This window comes from Vombatus ursinus, unplaced genomic scaffold (genome assembly GCF_900497805.2).
Source record: "Vombatus ursinus unplaced genomic scaffold, bare-nosed wombat genome assembly UNPS02007284.1, whole genome shotgun sequence".
In the NCBI taxonomy this organism is placed as follows: Eukaryota; Metazoa; Chordata; class Mammalia; order Diprotodontia; family Vombatidae; genus Vombatus; species Vombatus ursinus.
Genome location: NW_020947062.1, coordinates 25,484,292 through 25,507,013, shown reverse-complemented (window position 1 = coordinate 25,507,013; position 22,722 = coordinate 25,484,292). Strand labels below are relative to the sequence as shown.

The 22,722-nt window shown below is 40.0% G+C and overlaps 1 protein-coding gene across 1 annotated transcript; it reads right to left on the bottom strand.

The window, feature by feature from the left end:
- Window positions 1–21,365: 21,365 nt before the first annotated feature.
- On the bottom strand, window positions 21,366–22,478 carry LOC114033532 (neuropeptide Y receptor type 6-like). The gene has a single exon (XM_027849049.1). The coding sequence runs from the start codon at window positions 22,476–22,478 to the stop codon at window positions 21,366–21,368; it is 1,113 nt and encodes a 370-aa protein (XP_027704850.1).
- Between the last annotated feature and the right edge of the window lie 244 nt (window positions 22,479–22,722).

Below are 22,722 nucleotides of genomic sequence, written 5' to 3'. Positions count from 1 at the left end.
ACTGTCTCTTCCTCATGATAGCCCTTCTAATATTGGAAGATATGTCTCATGCCTCCACCAGGGATTCTCTTTTCCAGGCTAAATATCCCTTGTTCCTTCAACCTTTCTATGGCGTAAACAGGAGGACCTTTACTATCTTAGTTGCCATTCTCTGGCTGGTCTCTAGTTTATCAATGTCCCTCTTAAAGTGTGGCTTCCAGAACTGAGCATGATACCCCAGGAATGAGCAGAGGCAAACTCAGTGTAAGAGAGATGATATATCTTTCCTTTCACACCTGCATTAGTTTTTTGGCAGCACATTTTGGCACGCTGTTGACTCATAATGAGCTTTATTTTGTTTGTTTGTTCAAACCTCTAGGTCTTTTTCAAATAAACTGCTATATAATCATAGCTTCACCATCTTCTATTCTTGATATTGATTTTTTAAAGCTTAAGGATAAGACTAAATTTATGGCAACAAGATACTGACATCTTTGCTCTTTTTTGAGTCTCATGGTATGGTTGGTACAGAGTTGGAAGTGAGTGGGCATAGATGACAGGAACGTTTCTGTTTTTCTTTCCATATTGGGCCTGTGTCTAATGTTGGACTTTTACATAGTAGTTAGTAAAAGCCAACTGCTAACCTCAGCCATTTTGACATTTCATCGTTAACATGGAGTTAAACTCTTCCTATCGTTTCCCCATCCTAATACCAGCTTGGACCTTGCAGTGTAATGGCAGATAGAATGTCTAATACTTCAAGGAACCATGGTTTTGTTATTGAGGATACTCCCTCCCCAAATACAGGTCTCAAAATCTCTGTAATTTGATAAGCATTCTGAGAGTTCTGTGATAAATTCATCACCTTGTAGTTAGCTTGATAAACCCAGAATAATCTCAGTCTGGTTTTCAGTCAACAGAAGTATACTGTATGAAGATGAAGGGGCGATATCTGGAGAATAAAATTAAGGGATGAGAGAGGATTATACTAGGAGAAGGAGAAAGGGGAAGGTAGAATGGGGTAAATTATCTCACGTAAAACAGACAAGAAAAGACTTTTATAGTGGAGGGAAAATGGGGGAAAGAGAGAGGGAATGAGTAAATCTTATTCTCATTGGATTTGGCTTAAGGAAGGAATAACATAAACATTCAGTTGGGTATGGAAATCTATCTTACCTTACAGGAAAATAGGGGGGAAGAGGACAAGAGAACAGGAAGATGATAGAGGGGAGGGCAGATTTGGGGAGGGGGTAATCAGAAGCAAACATTTCTAAGGAGGGACAGGGTCAAAAGAAAGAATAGAAATAAATGGGGGGTGGGATAGGATTAAGGGAAATGTAGTTAGTTTTTCACAACATGACTACCATTGAAGTGTTTTGGATGACTACACATGTATAACCAGTATCAAGTTGCTTGCCTTTTCAGTGAGGGTGGGTGGGGAGGGAGGAAGGGAGAAAATTTGGAACCCATCGTTTTAAAAACAAATGTTAAAAATTGTTTTCACATGCAACTGGGAAATAAGTTATACAGGCAATGGGGTATAGAAATCTATCTTGCCCTACAGGAAAATTGAAGGGGAAGGGGATAAGAGAAAGGGGGGAGATAGAAGGGAGGTCAGATTAGGGGAAGGGGTATTCAGAATGCATGCCATCTTGGGGTGGGGGGAAGGATGAGATGGGGAGAAAATTTGGAACTCAAAATCATCTGGAAGTAAATGTTGCAAATTAAAAATAAATAAATTAATAAAATCTGGGGGAAAAAAGAAATATACTCCATCTCTAGGTCCACAAAAAGTTTGGGATTAGGAAGATGTGTTGGGAAAAAAATAATTGAGGTGTAAGAAATGAAAGAGGTTAAAGGAGCTGGAGGGGACCTTAAAGATTATCTAGTCCAACACCTCTCATTTTACAGATAGACAGACTGAAGCCCAAAGAACTCAAGTGACTTAGTCCAAGATAACATCCAGCAAATCTTGGATTTGAACCCCGCTGTAATTTTGGGTTCTTCACACTGTACCAGGCTTGGGGTCTGAGAAGCTTCACTCCTGTGTATCAAGAATGCTCTTCAGTGAGATTATAGGATCGTAGGCCTAGAGCCAGAAGGGGCCTCAGAGGACATCTGTAATTCCTGCAATCAGAAGCAGTGCCCTGGAAATGGCCACCATTACACACACACACACACACACACACACACACACACACACACACATATCAGTGTCTGATGGTAGCCATCTCTACGGCAGGGGAGGGAGGAAGAGAAAAAGGGAAAAGAAATTACCCGATAACTTGATTATAAATTTAAAAAGAATAGCAAGTTGTACATAATAGGATTGCAGTTTCATATGTAATCATCTTTTTTTTATTAGACTGTGTTATGGAAATCCTTGTTTTATAATAATAATAATAAAAATATAAATAAAATATAATAAAAATATAATAAAATAATTTTAAAAGTTGATTATAATATTGCTGTCTTTGTATAAATTGTTCACTTCACTTTGTATCAGTTCATACAAGTCTTTCCAGGTTTCTCTGAAACCATTCCCTTCATTACTTCATATAGCATAATAGCAAATGACATAATTTGTTCAGTCATTCTCCAATTGATGGACATTCCCTCAGTTTCCAGTTCTTTGCTACCACAAAAAGAGCTACTATGAGAATTTTTGTACGTATGGATCCTTTTCCTCTTTCTTTGATTTCTTTAGGGTATAAACCAGAAGTAGCATCACTGTGTCAAAGGGTATGTGTACTTTAATTAGCTTTGGGGTCATAGATCCGAACTGCTCACCAGAATGGTTGAACTAAATTCATAGTTACACTCGCAGTGTATTAGTGCACCTGTTTTCCCACATGCCCTCCAGCGTTTGTCATCTTCCTTTTTTGTCATCTTAGCCAATCTGATGGGTATGAGATAGTATGTCAGAGCTGTTTTAATTTGCATTTCTCTAACCATTAGAGATTTAGAGTGGTGAAATAGAAAAGGGGGCCACTAAACTGTCCTTAAGGATTCCTGTGGGTACATAGTACCCTATAGTACAGCCTTAGAAAACCACATATCAACATTATCTGTTATTTTTATTGTTATTTTTTTTTTTCAGTTTGTTAAATATTTCCCAGTCTGGTTCAGGCCACACTTGGGTATGTTTCAGACCATGTGATTGACACCTTTGATTTAAAGCATTTTTTTTTTCAGATAACTACTGGTACTTTGATTTCTTCCTCTGAAAACTGCCTATTCATATGCTTTAACCATTTATCAGTTGGAGAATGGCTCTTATTCTAGTAAATTTAGCTCAGCTTCCTATATATTTTTTTTAATATTAATTTATTTTGATTTATCAGTAATCACTTCCATATGCTTTTGAGTTTAAAATTTTTCTCCTCCTTCCTCCCCACCACCCTCTCCAAGATGACGCACAATCTGATATAGGCTATACATTTACATTCATATTTACATTCATATTTTACATTAGTGATGTTGTAAGTAAAAATTAAAACCAATAGGTGGAACCATCAGAAAGAGAAAACAAAACTCAATAGAAGAGAAAAAAAAATAGCAATTCAACTTCCATAGTTCTTTCTTTGTATGTGGATAGCCTTTTCCATCACAAGGTCTCTGGAGATGTCTTAGATCCTTATATTGCCGGGAAGGGTTAAGTTTATTTAGTCATCACACAACATGGCTGTTACTGTGTACAATGTTCTCTTGGTTCTGCTCACTTCACTCAGCATCAGACCATACAAGTCTTTCCAGGTTTTTCTGAAGTTGGCCTGTTCATCATTTCTTATAGCACAATAGTATTCCATCACATTCATATACCACAACTTGCTCAGCCATTTCCCAATTGATGGGCATCCTCTCAATTTCCAACTTTTTTTTTGTTTGTTTGCTTTTTGGTGAGGCAATTGGGGTTAAGTGACTTGCCCAGGGTCACACAGCTAGTAAGTGTCAAGTGTCTAAGGTCCGATTTGAACTCAGGTCCTCCTGACTCCAGGGCCGGCACGTGATCCACTGCACCACCTAGCTGCCCCAGCTTCCTGTATATTTTAGAAATGAGACAATTATCAGAGAAACTTATTGCAAAGATTTTGTTTCCTGTTTTTCTTCTAATTTTAGCTGCATTAGTTTTGTTTGTGAAAAAACCTTTTTAAATTTTATATAATCAAAATTATCTATTTTACCTCCTCTGAACCTTTTTATTTTCTTTGGTCATGAACTTTTTTTCCCCTCCTATTTCCTTGTTGAGTAAGATGACTTTCTGTTTACAACTGTGTATGTGTATGTATTCTTCCTTAAATCAGTTCAAATAAGCTTCCCCTCCATTGCCCACTTCATCGTCTAACTCTTCCTTACATGCCCCATTTATGTGAAATAATATTCCACATTCTTTTCCTCTCTTCAGCCCTCTTCTAGTACATTCCTCTTCCTTACTCTTCCATTCTTTTTTTGAGATCATCAGACTAAGACTTTTCCTCTGTCTAATTAGACTCCCTCTAAGATGTCTGGGGATGAGAAAGTTCTCAGAAATTACATGTGTCATCTCTCTATATAAGAATATATATATAGTTATACTTTTCTTGAATCCTGTGTTTGAATGTCAAATTGTCTATTCAGCTCTGTCTGGTCTTTTCATCAAGACTGCTTGAATATCTTCTATTTCATTAAATGTCCATTTCCTCTCTATGGGATTATACAGTTTTACTAGGTAAATTATTCTTGGTTATAACCCTAGATCCTTTGCCTTCTGGAATATGCTAGTACAAGATCTCTCTGTTCCTTAATAGTTGTGAATGCTAAGTCTTTTCCAGTCCTGACTATGGCTCTTTGATTATTGATTCTCATTATCTTCAGATTCCATATTTGTGAATTTGCCTACTCACTAAAATTTTATTTGTAACCCCAAAAGCATGGGCAACAAATGCCTAGGGGCTCTAGATGGTACCTATTCCTGCCTCTACCACTAATATTCAGGTGTCCCTCTTCCTACCCCAGTACTCGTAGCCCTGGTGCTCTGTTTCTCTAATGTGGGGATTATAATTGCCCAATCTGCAAGAAAAACCACTGAGGCAGAGGTCTGAGCCAATGGCACTTTACTAAAGTGTCCATGGTTCCCTCTAATGAAGTAGACCCCAGATCTTCCTCACAGTCAGAGATGCCCATGGTCCCCAGGACCTTGTTTTTTATAGGGTTTGATACCCAAATATGCAAAAAAGGCATGGTAAAATACAGTATCTCATTAGTTGATAGACATTGCTCTTGAGGGCCAAAAATGACGGGGTCACAGATTGGGTGAAGCACAGGGCATCTGCACTGATCGTAAGATGGTCACCTGCTCATGCTGTACAAGAGAGAGTGGTCCAGAGGTACAAAAATAAGTTGGAGAACTTTACAAAGAATGAAGACATCCCACTCATGCTGGATTTAGACATAGAATTTGAGCAAAACAGGATGGAGATATGTCTTTGTCAGCATTCTTGTGGTTGCTCAAGTGAGCCTCATAACTTGATAAACAAGAAGTGAACATTACATTAAAGTTTGAGGCCTACTATAAGAACCTATCTCATATAATTATCCCTATGTCATTATGTAAAATATCAAACTGATTAATAGTGATTGGAATAGAGTAGGGGTCCAAATTAATCATTTCTCACAACATCCTTTCTCTCCCTGGGCACCTCATTGTTTCCTGCTACTGTGCACTCCTGCCCAGTCCCTGTCCCTGTGTGTCAACAGACCTATATGTCTTCCTAAGCTACTCTGGACTAGAAAATCGACTCACTGTGACTTTTTCTTGGTTTTCCCAATCAGAATTCAGTCTGGTGTGTTTTATAGGTTGTGGAGGTGTGCTAGATTAGCTAGGCAAAGATACTTTCTCTCTCTCTGCTATCTTGACTCTCTGCCCCCCTCATTCAGTAAATTTTAAGGAAAAAGAGTTGAATCCTACATGTTAGCACAGCCTACATGTTAGGCAACCTTGGCAAATATTCCTCCTACCATACCCCATCCCATGGTGGCAAAATCCTAAAGGTTTTTTAGAGGGCCTTCTACCACTAAAATGGTTTTAGAGCTGTTATTAGATAAACCCTAATCTTGGGATTGCGGGAAGCCTGGTACTGGCAGTGCCAGAGGAAAAGAAAAAACAGAAATATAGTAAAAATAAAACAAACAAGACAAAAAGCAACGTAATAGCCCCCCTGAAGGAGTGACTGAATATGGGAGAATAAAAATGAGAAATCCCATCTTATTGCAGCCCTCCTTCAAAACAACCAATTCTTCAATATAAATATATTTATATAATATATAAATACATTATAGATATAAAAATAAATAAATATAAATAATCTGGTCTTTGTGGTGGGTTGTGTCAGATCATTTCAGTTCACAGTGAGTTTCCTAATATTAAGGATGGTAATGAGAGAAGCGGTGCTTCAGCAAATTGGCAAACTTCCGGAATAATCACTTGTTCTCATTATAGGTCCCGGTCATCTGTATCAAGGTTTGTTAAGAGGTCATTATTGTCTTGCATGCCCTAATTCTAGGGTTGATACTGAGAATCCCTTTTATTACCATCCACTCATCATGGGAATTTGGTAGATAGGTTCACCTTTCCATATCAGCAAAAATGCAAGCTGCCTCCCAAACGTGATATCCCTTGGTGTCTTCCAAGCCCTCCCTGAGGAATCATCTTATAAGCAGCAATATGGAGGGGCCCCATTAGTTCCAGATTACATTAATCAAAGATTAAGCTGGGCTTGCCTGAGCCACAGTCTGTGACAATGTGCACTCCACTGTAAATTGCCCACTCCATTGTTGCTAGAGTTAAGCTGCTACCCATTGTTTTGGGGACTTAGTGTTGCAACTGCCTTCCTGTGCCCAGGGCATGGGGCAGAAGTATTTCCATGGACACTACCACTGCTATGATCTAGCAGATTAGTGGTGCCTGCGGATCCCCTTTTTTCTGGGGACCAAGCCCTACCATGGAAACTGCCACTGTCCTATTGTGCTGAGCCCTACAACTTCTAGGGCCTGCTAAGTAATGTGCCCCTGTGGACTATGCTTCCCTTTTCTTAGGCTACCCTACCTGCTGCCAGTGCCACAGTCCAGAATGCCATTGCCCCTGCTAGTTTATCACATTGATGAGGTCAAGAATGGCCATACAAGATGATTCAGGCAATACCCTGGGGTTCTGGCCAACCAAGCTAGACCTTGGGTTCCTCCTATCAGTGGTCATCCTTTCTATTTCAAGAAATCTTCCTGCCATCATTTGTCTCTGACTAGGAGACCCAGGAGTTCCAGATGTTTCTAACTCAAAAGACTGTCATCATGGAGCCAGTTAACTTTAGTACAGCTTCAATAACTCATAAGGAAAATAACTCACCTAACTTACAGTCATGGAATCTACACTGGTAGATTCTTTATACCACATCTCTCCACCTCCAAGTCTTTTCAAGCGAAACCTCTCCGGTTTCTTCAACTAATTCTTAACTGTCTTGAACTCAATGCCTTTTACCATCATGATTATCCTCCAGGCACTCTCCAGCTCAGCAATGTGCTTCAAAAAATTCACAATATGGTCTGGCATGCTTCTCTAATAAATTCAGCCTGAACTCATGTAAGCCACTTTGGCTACCATATCACAGTGTTGACTCCTAATAAGTGAGTCCCAGATCTTCTTTGGACAAACTGTTATCTAGCAGTACATCCCCTGTCTTGTACTTTGTAAAGCTGTTTTTTTAACTCAAATGTAAGATTATAAACATTTCTTCCTGTTTAATTTGAGTAGATCTGGCCTAATGTTCTACTCTGCAATTGTAATTTTTTTTTTAAATTCTGATTCTTCCTTTCAGTCTGTTGGCTATGACACCTAGCTTGTGTTTATTTGCAGAAGATTTGATAAGCTGTACTCATAAAATGTAAAAGAACCTAAAGAAAATTCTCAAGTATGTTTGGTGGATTCTTTGTAGAGGAGAATTACATATGGTGCGAAGGCTTGGATGGGTTGTGATGTGCAGTGATCAATAGAATAACCACTTAGATGCGATCTCTGATTCATGGGAGTAAATGTAATTGGTGATTCATTCCCTCTTTCTGTCTCTCTGTCTGTCTCTGTCTCTCTCTCTCTCCCCTCCCAACATATATATACAGACATACATATAGCGGCTAAGTTGTGCTAGTGGAAAGAGAGGTGAGCCTAGAATCAGGAAGACCTGCGTTCAAATACAGCCTCAGACACTCACTACCAATGCAACCCTGGGCAAGTTCACTTAACCTCTGTTTGCCTTAGTTTCCTCATCTGTAAAATGTAGATAATAATAGCACCTGTCAGGGTTATTGTGAGGATCCAGTGAGAAAATTATCGTGAAGTGATTAAATGAATTGTAAAGTGATTAAATTGATTAACCCAGTGGGACTGGTGAAGAACTGAAGCTCTTGCCTCTCAACTCCTCCCCGGTAATGCAGAGCAGGACCTTCATCTCTGCCGTTGAGGAGAAAGGCCTCTACCGATGGGCTTTGGTACAATCCCTTGCAAAGATCAGTCGGGCAGGACCAAAACCTGTAAGTATAGAGTATAAACGCAAACATTAGCACTTTAAAACAACAGAGATGATTTTTTCTGGTATCCCAGGCAACCAACCTTTGGTACCATTGAAATGGAGATAAAACCAATGCACATTAACAGTACATGCAGTAGACATGGCACTATACAGAGCATCACCTGAGAGGATACTACAGTGACAATATGCCTAACCACACACAGGATATAACAGATGCATATACTGACGTCCATGTATATCCAGAGTACACAGCAATCAATCAAAAGCAATAAGCATGGCTAACTAGCAAAACAAAGCTAACTGGCCACAACAGTAACACCAGGCCTATATATAAACTATAACTAAACAATAAGTAGCATGTATGCAAAACAATCAACAGCAGACATTGCCATACCATAAACAACAGCAAGCATTCTCAAATGTATATTAGAAAACATGCAATTATAGGCAAAGACATTTTTTTGCATTGGCAGTCTCTGCATTGTTGCCTGGAGATATGTAACTATATCTTCAGGTTTACCTGTAACGTTGTAACTTAGCCTAGTAACTGGTCTAAGAGGCCTAGTTCTAGTCATGGACTGATCTTTCCACTTCTCTGCTAGAGATAATACATTCAAATCTGGCCTCAGACACTCACTAGCTGTGTGACCCTGGGCAAGTCATTTAACCCTGTTTGCCTCAGTTTCCTCATCTGTAAAATAAGCTGGAGAAGGAAATGGCAAACCCCTGCAGTATCTTTGCCAAGAAAACCCCAAATGGGGACACAGAGTCAGAGGCTGTGTCTGAAAAATGGCAGAACAAAAACAGCAGCATTAGAGATAGTAGTTGGTAAGGGATGGCCATCAGGATCATTGATTTGGGTGTTTACACTTGGGCTGGCAGCCATTCCAGGTTGGCTGTCAGTATTTTTGAGCTCTGTGGGCTGAATCTTTACCCAATGAATCTCTGTAGCAGTTATGGCCATGAAAGGAGGTGCCTCTGGGTTCAGTTCTACACAAATAAGCAACCAAAAATTATATTCCTACAGACTGACCTGTTGTAAGTTCTTCGTTTTGAAGAGGACCAATGACATCACAATATGGATGATGACTTGACTTGCGCATGGATTGGATTTAAGTAAGGCACAGTCCTCAGCCTCACTCACTTTTCCAAAGTCATGGAAGTCCAGTGGCAAAATAAAAATCAAGACGACAGACATGACTGAGGGTGCAGTGAAAGACCTTGGTGTCTTCGATATCTGACCAAGCTCTAAGCTCTCCACAGTGCCTGCTTCAGCTGCCTTCATGGCCTTTGGAACACATTGTCCTCAATCACTCATCGCACCAGAGAAAGTCTGCACCTACTTGGGGTAGCTGTCCCCCTAACTTGCTAATGGATTGAAGCCTGTCAGTTACCCTCAACCTGGCATGCTACAGCTTTTTGGAGCCACAGGTGAGAGTGGGGTAACAGGTAGACACAAAAGGCAGATGAGCGGGGCTCTGCAAGCCCTTACACCAGAGATGCTAGTTCTCCCTGAACTTCCCCATATACCCTGGACTGACCTGTAGCATAATTCATATAGTGAATGAGAGTGGGCCCCACCAGTTTAGTGAGGCTCCATGTATTGGGGGGGGGCGGTCAGCTGAGGTGTGCCTGGAAGGGAGGCAATATAGCCTTTCTGCTGGGAGGGGCAGTAGATTAAGACTAGAGACTACCACTACTATCTGTAAAGGGGATGCCATACTAGAAGTACCTTTACCTACCCCCTTAAATGTTTTTCAGCTGGGGATGTGATCAGTTCCAGCTAACTTCTGATTATTTTGTCGTGGAAGGAAGGAGGGAAGATTCCCAAGCTCCTATATCCAAAGTTTGACCCCTTTCCCACCAAATACAAATCTCACAATGAACACCCATAGCAAATAGCAAAGAAACTTTTATCTAAATCTTAGCAAGAGAGGAGTCAGAGACTATATACCAGACAATACTGAGTGAAGGAGCTCTCCCACTGGAAGTGACATAACTTAGCACAATAAAGAGCTGGTTCTCAGCCAAGTAGAGACGCTTGAGGTCTCTGAAGTAGCAGGCTGGAGATAGGGATATGACAGAGACTGCCAGCTCCTCTGTGAGGAAAATACTTCATCATTTATTAATATTGTTTGAACCTAGGTTTATGTGGCTAGAAATTATCTCTACAAGATGCCAGGTCTATCATATGATTTCTACTGGGGACAGATTAATAGTGAATGTTATGAAAGGCAAAGGGATTTAGAGCACGGAGAGTGTATACCTCTAGGAAAAAGGAAGAAAGGCTATAGCTAGGGACCCTAGGGACATAAGGGTCTATGACTCTGGCTTCTGATATGTTGAGTTGGAAGCTCTATCTCACAATGTTTGCCCTTAGGTTTCTAGCCTGATCCTAAGAGAGCATGGCTGCTTTTTTCTATTACTTGATTCTCTTCATTACCTTTTTGTGGGAGCAGTTGGACTGAAAAAAAATTATCTGAAGGGCAGCCAAGTGTTTGATTTAAAAATCAGGTCATCAAAAGATTCATGTGTTACAATTCTTCTTTGTTAGACATATATGCTGTTAATGACAAAATGCATAATAAAAATTTTAAAAATATAAAAATAATATAAATTGCCTTTTTATGTGTTCTAGATTCAGAGGATCTATGTTTAAATTTTGGCTCTGCCATTTATCTGTGTGATCTTGGGCAAATAAATCACTTGACATCTTTGGATCTCATATGTAAAATGATTGTTGTTGTTGCTTGTCCTTCATTCTAGAAGAGGACAAATGACATCAGGAGGATGATGTCTTGATTTGAAAGTGACTTGGATATAAGTGAGGCAGAGCTGTGCAAAGTCATCAGCCTCACTCTCTCCTCCTGAGTCATCTGGGTGCAGTGGCAAGACATAGGTCAGGACAGCTGAAGATGACCCCAGAGACCTTGGCCTTTTAAAGGAAGGTCTTTCCCAGGTCTCAGTTTGTCTGAGGCAACACCCATTTAGTAATTTAAGACTAGGTAAGAAATGAGGCAAAAGATGGTTTAGTTTGCCTACTCAAAAAAAAAAAATCAAACAGGGAGAGAAAGACCCTCAGGCTTTCTGGGCAGAACAGAAATAATAGCTATTTACACTCACTCTGATCCATCAAAACCCAAACAATGACCAAGTGAGGCTTGGCCTGGGATCTATTATTGGCCAATCACTGAGAACCAGAGTGATTTGGGTTTAAGGCATGGTCAAGTAGCACCATTTGAATCCCAATGGGCTTTATCAAAGACTGATTTCCAGAGCTCAATTTCAAGAAATCATATTTATGATATCTTATAGTTTCATTTATGATGTAAAATGAAGAGGTTGGACCAAATGACTTCTGAGGTTCTCTACAATTCTCAATCTATGATCCTGAGAGTGGTGAGAACTACTAATTTCTGTTTTCTGAACAAGCCTTTTATGGATTTTTTTTTCCAAATTGGTATTTTTTAAGTCAAAATTTAGACCTGTAGCCATTTAAAAATTAAATTTACAAAATTCAAACAGTAGTTAATCTACACAAGGATCTATGCTAGGCATAGATGATTAAGATGCCTCAAAGGTTTTCAATGTAGTGTGTAGATTGTCAGTGATTGAGAAAGGGACACAGCTCTAATGCAGAGGAAAAATAAATATATTTATAAAAAGATGGTACAACCAAAATGCTTTTGCAAAATCTAGGGACATGAAGAGGAATCAAAACTTTGTGGAGGAAGTTTAAACTGTCTTTGACACATTTCAGGCAGATGCAAAGTGAGGGCACTTAAGTTCTGAATAAATGCTTATTGATTTATTAGGATTAAAAATCAGAAGACTTGGTTTGATCCCCTGCTCCAACATTTACTAGCCATGTGACTATGGGGAAGCCATTTCGTCTACTTGTACTCCAGCTTTCTCCAAAATGGTCATAATGATATTTGTATTCATGAAGGATAGTGCTTTATGAATCACAAATTCCTATACAAATGAGTTGTATAGGCGTGGATATAATGCCAGCATGGGGCAGGCCCTCATCACCTCTTGCCTTTATTACTGCACTAACCTGCTGGTTGACCTTCCCATCTCAAGTCTTCCTCTATTCCAATCCATCCAGCTGTCAAACTTATCTTCCCGAAGTCTGATCTTCCTAGGTCTTGACCGTGTCACCCCTCACCCCCATTCCATAAATTCCAGTGGCTCCCTTTCACAGCTAGGATCAAATGTGAAATCCACTACTTGGCTTTTAAAGACTTTCATAACCATTTTTCAGTCTTACCCATTACTGCCCTCCATGGACTCTGTGATCAGTGACACCACCTTCTTTGCTGTTTCTCACACAGGACCCACTGTTATAAAAATAGTCCATATATTAGGGCATAAAAATCTTAAGAAAACTGGAGAAAAGCAGAAACGTTAAACTTGAGAACAAATCACAAATTTGGTAATTTCATCAAAGATAATTACTAAACAGCATACCAAAATTACTGAAATGCAAACAATTCATCAGGGAAAATTTAGAATGAAGCAACAGTTTTAAAATGATAGAATAAATGAAATGAGAATGCTAGACAAATGAATTGGAAAAGAAATGAGATCTTTGGAGGAAAGAGTTGGAAGGAGAATTAACTGTTTAGTACAAGAAGTACAAAACCTTATCCAAGGAACAGACTTCCAGAAAATTAGCATGTATTAAATAAGTTAATGACTCTGTGAGACCACATAAAATCAACACTAAACACTCATCAACAAAAGAGAAAGAACAATTGGGCATGCAACTAAAAAAATCTGGAAAGTCTAAAAATTAAAAGTTTTAAAAATTGAAAGCAAAAATGCCTGGATTTTTGTGTATACCTAGGAACTGATTTTTAAAAAAATAAACCATTAGCTAACTTGATTTTTTAAAAGAAGAAAACCAATTGCCAGTATTACAAATGAAAAAATTCACAATAAAATAAAAATAAAGGAAATTATTAGAAATTCTTTTGCTATACAAAGTTATCTGTATACATAATTATATGCCAATAAAATCAATGACTTAAATGGAATGGACAAGTATTTCCAAAAATATACAATGCCCAGATTATCAGAACACAAAAGAAATAGTTCAAATAACCCAGTTTCAAAAAAAAAGAAAAAAAAAATGGACAAGCCATAAATGAGTTACTCAAGAAAAACACCTTGGGACCAGATGGATTTATAAGCAAATTCTACCCAACATTCAATACCAATTTCAGTGTTACACAAACTGTTGCAAAAATAGGAAAAGAAATTCCTCCTTTGATAAAAATACAGTCTTGGCTCATAAATCAGTGAGAAAAAGTATAAAGAAAGTATTGCCAAATATCCCTAATGAATATTAATGCAAAAATATGAAATAAAAATATTGAGACAGCAACATTACAAAAATGACATATTATGGCCAGGTATGTATATGTGTATGTATATGAGTTCAGGGCCAGTTCAATATTAGGGAAACAATCAACATATTAGACCATATTAATAATAAGAACAATAAAACAATCGCATGATTATATCAATAAATGCAGAAAAGGCTTTTGATAAAATACAACCCCCATTTAAGGCAGCTAGATGGCACAGTAGTGCACAGAGTGTTGGGACTTAAGAGTCAGGAAAACCTGACTTTGGATTCTTCCTCAGGCACTTAATAGCCACATGACTCAGGATGTCATGAACCTCAGTTTTCTCATGTGTAAAATGATAGTAATAGTACTTTCCTTGCTTGCTCTGAGGAGCAAATATAAAATAGTATATGTAAAATGCTTTGCAAACCTTAGAGCTTTTTATAAATGCTAGCTATTATTAAAAAACCTAAAAAACATAGGAATAAAGGGCCTTTTCTTAATAGGGGAAGTGAGGCATAAAACTCCAGCATTATATGGTGGTAAACAAATTCTTTCCAGTAAGATCAGAGATAAAGCAAGGATGCTCATTATCACCACCACGATTTGATACAGTGTTAGAAATGCTAGCTATAGTTTTCTGGGTCACATGACCAGCAAAAAAGACTAGATATTGTCTCTGATTTTCCTAAACCCTCAAAAAAATCTTAGTATTAGAATTTTGTGCAAGATGTAAACTAATTGCAAACATCTCTACAAAGACACCAAGAACCCTAAGGAAGTAACAGCCTTATGAATTAAAAACAGAGAAGGCTGATAATCCCCAATGCCTAACACACCAGCATCCTCCTCACTCCCCAGCCCCACTGCACTCCTAGAAGGCTACACTACTTATGCCTTATGTTCTGGGATGATACTCTGCCCTGCGCTTATACTCAGCAATTTCTTTGCTGCCTTCCTTATTTGCTGATAGAAAATCTTGTAACTGGCCCTCTGGGACTTTGTAGCAACAAGTAGCCGCCCTCAATGCCATGGCACGCCACCTACCCACTCCCAACCCTCATGGAGGAGGTGGAGGCATAGGAAGTGTAATTGTCTTATGCCTCCAGGGGCAGCATCAATGATGTGCTGTGAGGCAGTTCTCAGCCTCTCTACAATGTGTGAAGGAGACTGCCGTCTAGTGGATATTGGTCAAAAGTCACTTGGAGAAGGAACTGAGGCTGAGGCCAGTGAAAAGTAAATTCTCCATTATGGGAGGGGGATGAAAAGGCTTTGGAATCCAGTCCTCAGGGAAACTGCCAACCAAAGGCAAAGCTATTAGAAAGTGAACAATAGGAGAATATGGGGGTGAGGGGTGGGGAAATGAAATTACCAAAGCTATTAGGAAGGCAAAGAGAGGCACTGAAACTCAGGAAAGGAAAAGAGGACATCTCAATTCAGTGGTGTGGGTGGGTCCAACTAAAGTATACTTCCTTTGGAGAGGGGGGAGAGATTCCCTTTTTCTTTTCTTTTCTTTTCTTTTTTTAAGGCAATTGGGGTTAAGTGACTTGCCCAGGGTCACACAGCTAGTAAGTGTCAAGTGTTTGGTCTGAGGCCAGATTTGAACTCAGGTCTTCTTGGCTTCAGGGCCGGTGCTCTATCCACTGTCACCTAGCTGCGCCAGGGGTGAAATTCTCTAATGAGAGATGGGGCCCTTCAATAGGAATAATCTGTAGGGTTTAGGTACTCAGAGGGATCACTGCCTGTGAGGGTATTATTGTGGCTCCATGGGCAGCATCCTGTCACAGGAAATCAGAGCTCCTTGGGGAAGGGGGGGAAGGGCACAGCTGACATCCAAAAGGTAGGAGGCCATAGACCTCACAGAAGAGGTAAATGAAGAAGGAGCTCAAAGTGGGTTCAGCTCACTCTTTTGAGCTTCCTTTTGATCTTCTCCCATTCAGAAGATAAAACCAGGATGTAGTAGAGTTAGGCCTTATCCTAGGGGATGGAAGCCTCTCTCCTCCCAGTATGGGTTAGGAAAAGGCCACAAAGCCATGACTCGAGGGGCCCAGGAGTGGGGCAAGGTTCAATCTCTGCTTCCCTAACACAGCTTCTTGGTGGCCTCTTGCTGTGTTGACTGGGCTTCCTTGTTACCTAATCGCATGAGGCATAGAAGATTCCATTCACTTGGGATTGGTGCCCTCCAATTTACTGAATGCCTGGAGACCACCATACTCCCAATACCTTCCCCTACTGACTATCAGGGACTATGTAAGTTAAGTGCTGTCTCCTTATTGCACATCTTTGCTACATAAGGGATAAGTAAACTTTAATGACCCTTGCATCTACGAATGCCTCATTTTGTCCAACATCAATCCTGAGCTAACAGGTTGCTGGTTTGACACTAGCCTAACCTTTGCAGGGATAACTCCAAGTGTGAGAATTCCCAACTTCAAGAATTCAGAGATTGGATTTTGTAGAGATGGATTGCCTGATGCAGAATACTTTTACGAGAAAGAGACTTCACCGCATAGTTCTGAATGGATCCTACTTGGAAAGCAAAGCCTGTCAGGCATTCAGAGAGCGCAGGTCTGATGGGAAGAGTATTGCTTGTTTAGCAGTGTAAACCCAAACCACAGGGGTTTGGGCCAAGGAGAGATTGTGAAGGATCCTGAAGGGAGCCAAGGGATCCATCAGAATGCCAAAGGGTTGCCCTAATGGCAGCCTCAGGTTAGATCTCCTCCAAGGGGAGCTCCTGTGCTTTCTATTGTTCTTCATCTGTTTGTGGGCTCCTAATAAGTACTTTATAATGTTTGTATTTTCTGTAGGGAAATAAAGGTTGAATGATACCAAACTTACATTTATCACCTTGAGTACTTTTATAAGAATTGGAGACCCTGTTACCTGCAATTGGGAAAACCTAGACATGAATTATATTTTAAGTATATTTGGAGATTTTCCTGAAGCAACTCCAAGTGAGGAAATGAACTGAGAGAGAATTATGCCCTTCAGGTCAAGTCCCAAGATTACTCCTGTCTTTTTCAGTAAAGATGGAGGTGGGGGAGAGGAGCTCAGTGGGGGAGATGGAGCTGGCCCACGAGTCAGTTTATTTCTTTTTTGCTGGATTCAGGGTCTGAGCATCTTGTTGCAAATCCTACTCCTGGTTGGAATTCCAGCCCTGTCACTTATTCTATGTGCCTTTAGGAAATCTATTTAATCTCTTCGAGGAATCCTGGATTTGTTCTAGCTCCATTCAGAGGATCACAGATGTTACCTGCCTCCACCCTCCAGTATTCTCCAGTAGTTTAGGCTTAGGAAAGTTCAAATTCTGCCATTCATTTGAGCACCTATCAATTGTGTTCCTCCATTTTTAGGGGCCACCCAAGTTCCATTTAACCACTTAACACAAGATTATCTTTTACAAAGGAATATTTACTTCAAAGGTATAGCAAGAACAAACATATAAGCATTTTCCCCAATGCTAGGAAGCCCCCCCCCCCAGTGCTTTACCACCTCAGACTGGAGAACGAGAGGGAGATTAGGCTTATAGTTCACCTCAGTTCTAACATAGAATTAATCCCACAAAGTTCAAGTCTAAAACCCTACTGGGCTTGCATTCCAGACACTTCCTCAAGAATTTGCTTCTGGGCCACCTGCAACAGTGGCTTGGATTCCTGGACTCCCAAATCTCTATGCCTCAGGCTCCAAGATTTGGATTTCCACTCCATACACCTAGAACTGAAATGAGCAAATGAAACAGACCAAAACCCCAGTTCCATTTCTTAGGGCCATTGTCCTAAGGCAAAAGAAAGGTGGACCTCATGCCTTCTACCCCTTACTTCATGGTATTGGCTAATGTGAGAGTCCTCCACTTTTAGATCTGGGTATTTACCCAGAAGAGGTAGATTGTGTGCTTGGACAGATAGTTTTAAAGACAATAGCCAGTAGTTCTGGCTACTCAGCCAATGGAAAATGGCTACTCCCAATCATTGATAGGCCAATGGAATGTCTACACAATTGCCTAACACAATTCAGTCTTCCAAAAACAGGTCAAACAGTGTCCTGCAACGCCATTTTTAGGTAGCACAAGCATATGCCAACCCACATTACAACACTTTCCTCTGGAGGAACTTCTCTCTGTGGGAGCACCTCAGTTTCTTCATCTATAAAGTAAGGATTTTTGATTAGATGACCTCTTAAGTTTCATTTCAGCTCTAAATCTATGATCTTATGGTTCTACTATATAATCCTTGAATGTATCTTTGTTTCTTTTATTGTGTCTTTGGGAATTTCTTTATTCCATTATATTTTTCATTGTTTCAAGGCTTTTTTTGTTTATTCATTGTTTTTGGTGATATTTAATTTTCTTGACAGGATTTATGGCAATTAAAAAAAAAACCTTTTTATTACTTTGAGGAGTTGGAGTGTCTAATAGGTGGTCCTTGTGCTCCTACTACTCCATCTTCCCAGAAGTCTTTCTAATCTCATTAATTTCCTAACTTCTTGGTCAGAGTACCAATATGAGGACAAAAGGGAATAAGAAATGCTTTCTTCCAGTTGTGCAGACCCTTAGAGTCAATGCTTACGACATTTCCCTCTGGTTTAACAAATTCTGAGAGTGGTCATTTTGGTGCAGCAATTGGATAGATATAGGAATGGATATGAGATTCATAGATTTAAAGCTAAAAGGAATCTTAGAGGTCACTGAGTTCAACTTCCTTAATTTATAGATGAGGAAACTCAGGCCCACAGATAATAAGTATCTTGCTAGAGCCAGACGGTAAATGACTGTCTGAAGCAAGATTTGAACCCAGCAATTCTTAACTCTTAAGTCCTTCATTCTGCCTATTTCGCTCATTTTATGCTGTGCTGGTTTCTCTTTTTAAGGCTGGCGGCATCATTCTAGGACCCACACTGGAAAAGGTATCAAAGACATACAGGGCGTAAGGAGTGGAAGGGAGGAGCTTGCCATCTGGTTGGTGGTCTATAGGTCTGCAGTCTTACAAGACTTTCCAATACTGATATTTGAAGTTGGATTTTAAAATAAGAGGTAGATGAATGTGGACAGCTAACAATACCCACATAGGTTCGTATAAAACTTTTGTTGTTGTACAAAACAAACAAAATAGAAGCATTAGAATTCTCTTTAATTAAGTATTAAAATGAAATCTTTTATTCAAACTGAGGCACAGAATACACTTACACTTTTAATAGAAAGAGAAGTAGCAGGTTATATTTTTGTAAATGCAATAGAGTATCACTTGCTGTGATTAAATAGGCCCAGTTGAACTAATTGCTAATAGACCAATAATACAGAGGGAAGTTTTCTACATGTTGAGTCATAGACTAGAAGTGCAACTGCAATCCAGAGCAATAATCAGAAATTCTCGTTCTTGCAGTTATGCTAGAGTAGAGAACAACAGACCAGAGTTCAGTCTTTACCCTCCCATTAACTAGGACCTTGTTTAAGTTCTTTCCCATTCCTGGGCTTCAATTTCCTCCTTTATATAATGTTGGTATAGAACAAGCTCTGGACTCATTTTCCCAACCCACACTCAAACTAGCAGGTCCAATCCCCAGATCTTAGCCACTACATCTTGCCTTAAGGCTCCAGGGATAACCCTGAAGGGTTGTCAGGTTGTTTCTTTAATATTGCTACTCATGCACCCCCATCTAATGTGTTCCCCCAATATCAGTTGTCAGTTAATATCTCCCTAATCTCATTTAACCAATTAACATTAATTAGCTTTTGTAAAGGGATATTTGCTCAGAGGACATAGCAAGAATTTGAGAGAAATTATTATTAAATAACCAATTGCTGGGGAGATCCAGGGTTTTTTCCCTTCCTGTGTTCCCATTCTCTACTAGGTCAAGCCAGTGTCTGAAGGACATTGCTGGGATTAACTTTCTACTCAATCTTGTTCAGACCCCACAAGTTCGGAAGCCCATTGTATTCTACTCAGGCTTAGGTAGGGGATAGATCCTTTGTCTAGATTGCCCAAGGTTGGGGGTGGTCTAGGAGCAAGAATGATCAAAGTCACATCCCCACTCCCCCATTTGAATTGGTCCACTTCTCATAATATTCGTTCTCTCATTACTTGTTAACCAATCAGAGTTGACTTCCACCCTCAGGAACACCCACTCTTCCAATGTGTTGAGGTCTTTGGCATTTGAGAGTGCCACTGACCCCATTTATTAATTATCCACAACAAAATGATTAATTCCCCAGAAATTATGTGTCTTGAACTTTTTCTACATCACAAATTAAAGCACAACATCCTAAAGCAGGAACACACTTTACCACCTTGGTCTCTGGAAAGAATAGACTAAAATTTAAAGAGGTTGCTACAAAATGTTCTCCCCAAGCCAATTTCTAAGTGTGGCTTAAGCAATGACAAATTTCTCACTTGCTGTCTTGGTTTTCAGGTCAATTCAATGCTGCATTGAATCAAGCAGGCCTCAGGGCCAGCACCTCACCAGACTCATCTCTTCTGCTCTCCAACTGCTTATGAGGTTATAACCTACTCTTTAACATCTTTGATACTCATTCAATTGAGATCAAGAAAGAGTGAAAGAATAGGGGTGGAAGGATGAGGTGCTATGCAACCAAGGGAACTCCTTTCCCTCTCTCCTCCCCTGAAAACCACAGCGTTTTTTTCTTCCTCCTCACTCAAATGCCACCAAGGAAGAGAGAGATCATCTGCTTGAGCCTTTGCATACACACTCAATTCTGACCCAGCAGCCAAGTAAAAGGCTTTTCAGCTCTATGCAGTAAATTGACAAGAATTAGAACCTGCATGCACTCTGAAGCAGTGAGGGAAAGGGTACCTCCATCACACATTTCCAGAAGCAGTAGATGGACAACAGGCAAGATATGTTTTAAAGACTGGACCCACTATGTTCCATGTGGCAGGGTTTAGTAAGTGAGAGCTAAATCTATGATACTTAATATTTACATGGCAGTGTAAACTCCTTATTTCGAATGAGTTTTCTCTATGATTTTCTGAGATGAAGGCTTTGATAGGAAGGAGGGGTAAAAGAATCAAAAGCTCTAGGTACCCAGGCTTGGGAGACTAAGAACATGGAAGAACTTCACTGATTTTACAATTTTTGTAAGGACAGGATGAAATAAAGACCTGCCTTTAATTTCTGGGGATACTTCATTGTTACAGGTAGCATCTGAAAACTCCCAAGATCAAGAAGATTTATAGTTATAAGAGCGCTTTGTCTATCTAGTAGTTAGTAATGTAATGAAGAAGTCAAATGAGGATGATCATGTTGAGGGGGATGCAGTGCTATCTTGGATGAATTCTGATACCTTTATTTTTAAGAGGCCGTCTTTCTGAAACAAAGTGATTTGGGAATAACTCCTGACTAGCTTTTTTTTTTTTTTATCTCCAAGGAAATGACCTTGTTCAGATGAATTAGCTACATGTACAAAGAGCTACAACCAGCATCAGAGAGATGGAAAACATTAAAGCAGAGCATGTTTTTAGATTGCTGCTGGGATAGGGGCTAATTTTAAGAATCCTTTGGACTCGTCTGTGTACATGGTGGAAATGACAATATTTTCATATTTCTCTTGAGGCGCCAAGCATCGGCAGTGGCGGATGAGCACTAACAGATCCTTCTGGAAATTCTTGTTGAGGAAGCCATAAAAAAGAGGGTTGACACATGTGGAGGTCATAGCAACTAGGTGGCAGACCACGAATACCAGATTGTGGTGGCAGCTCATCAGGGCCTCATGGTACCAATCAAAGATGGCATTGAAGATGTTTAGGGGTAGCCAGCAGGCCCCAAAGCTCACCACAATGGAGATCAGCACAGTGTTTATCCTCTTGCTTTCACTCCCCCTCATCCTTTCTACCTTCCCGTTCCTCCTACGGAGACAGATTAGGATCCTCAGATAGCAGATGAAGATGAAGCCTAAGGGGATGCAGTACTGGAGCATGAGCAGGGAGGTGGTGAAGAGGAGCTGGTTCACTTTGGAGGACCAGTTCTCCACGCAGGCCATCTGGTGGCTATAGACGTCACTCGGGAGGGAGAGGTTGAGAAAGGGTTCGTCAGTTAGGTGGTAGGACAGGAGGAAAGGAACCGACAGCAAGAGTGAAAACAACCAAATCAGCAGGATGCCCCAGTAGGCGTGAGATATGTTAGGTTTCCAGCCACGGGGGTTCACAATTAGCTGATACCTTTCAACAGCAATTAAGACCAATGAAAATATGGAAACAGTGATGGAGACACTCTGTGCATAGGAAGTCAGTTTACACATGGTGTCTCCAAATATCCAGTAATCCATCAGTGTATAGATGATTGTAAAGGGGATACACATGATACACATCAGGATGTCGGACAGGGAGAGGTTGGCAATTAGGATGTTGGTGACATTTTTAGCTTCTCTCTGCTTTTTGATGATGATGATGATGATGAGTGAGAGGTTTCCAAAAAGGCCTACAACTATGACTATGATATAAGCAATGAGTAGGATAAATAAGGCTGGAGAAGGCAGCTGACAGGATTCAAAGTATAAAAACATAGAGGAGTTGTTCTTTACTGCAGTTTGGTTAGGAGCCATATGGTTTGGAGCAGTCTCAGAATAATCCATTCTATCAGGACTGGGGCAAGAGTATTTTCCAAGGTGGAATTTTAGGACTGCTTGTTGGGATCTTGCTTAGATGCTTCCAGGATGTGTTCAGTAGTCTTCAGTCTTCCTTGGTCCCATGATGAAAGTATTTGGACATAACGAGCATCTTCCTAGAGCCCTGAAAGGGAAAAAAAATGTTAAGTGTTACTAAAGACTTAGAAAATTTACAGATTCTAATGGGGACTCTAGGAGATTATCTCATCTG

Excerpts from the sequence above, each read along its gene's own strand:
- LOC114033532 (XM_027849049.1), bottom strand. The coding sequence starts at position 22,478 with ATGGATTATTCTGAGACTGCTCCAAACCATATGGCTCCTAACCAAACT.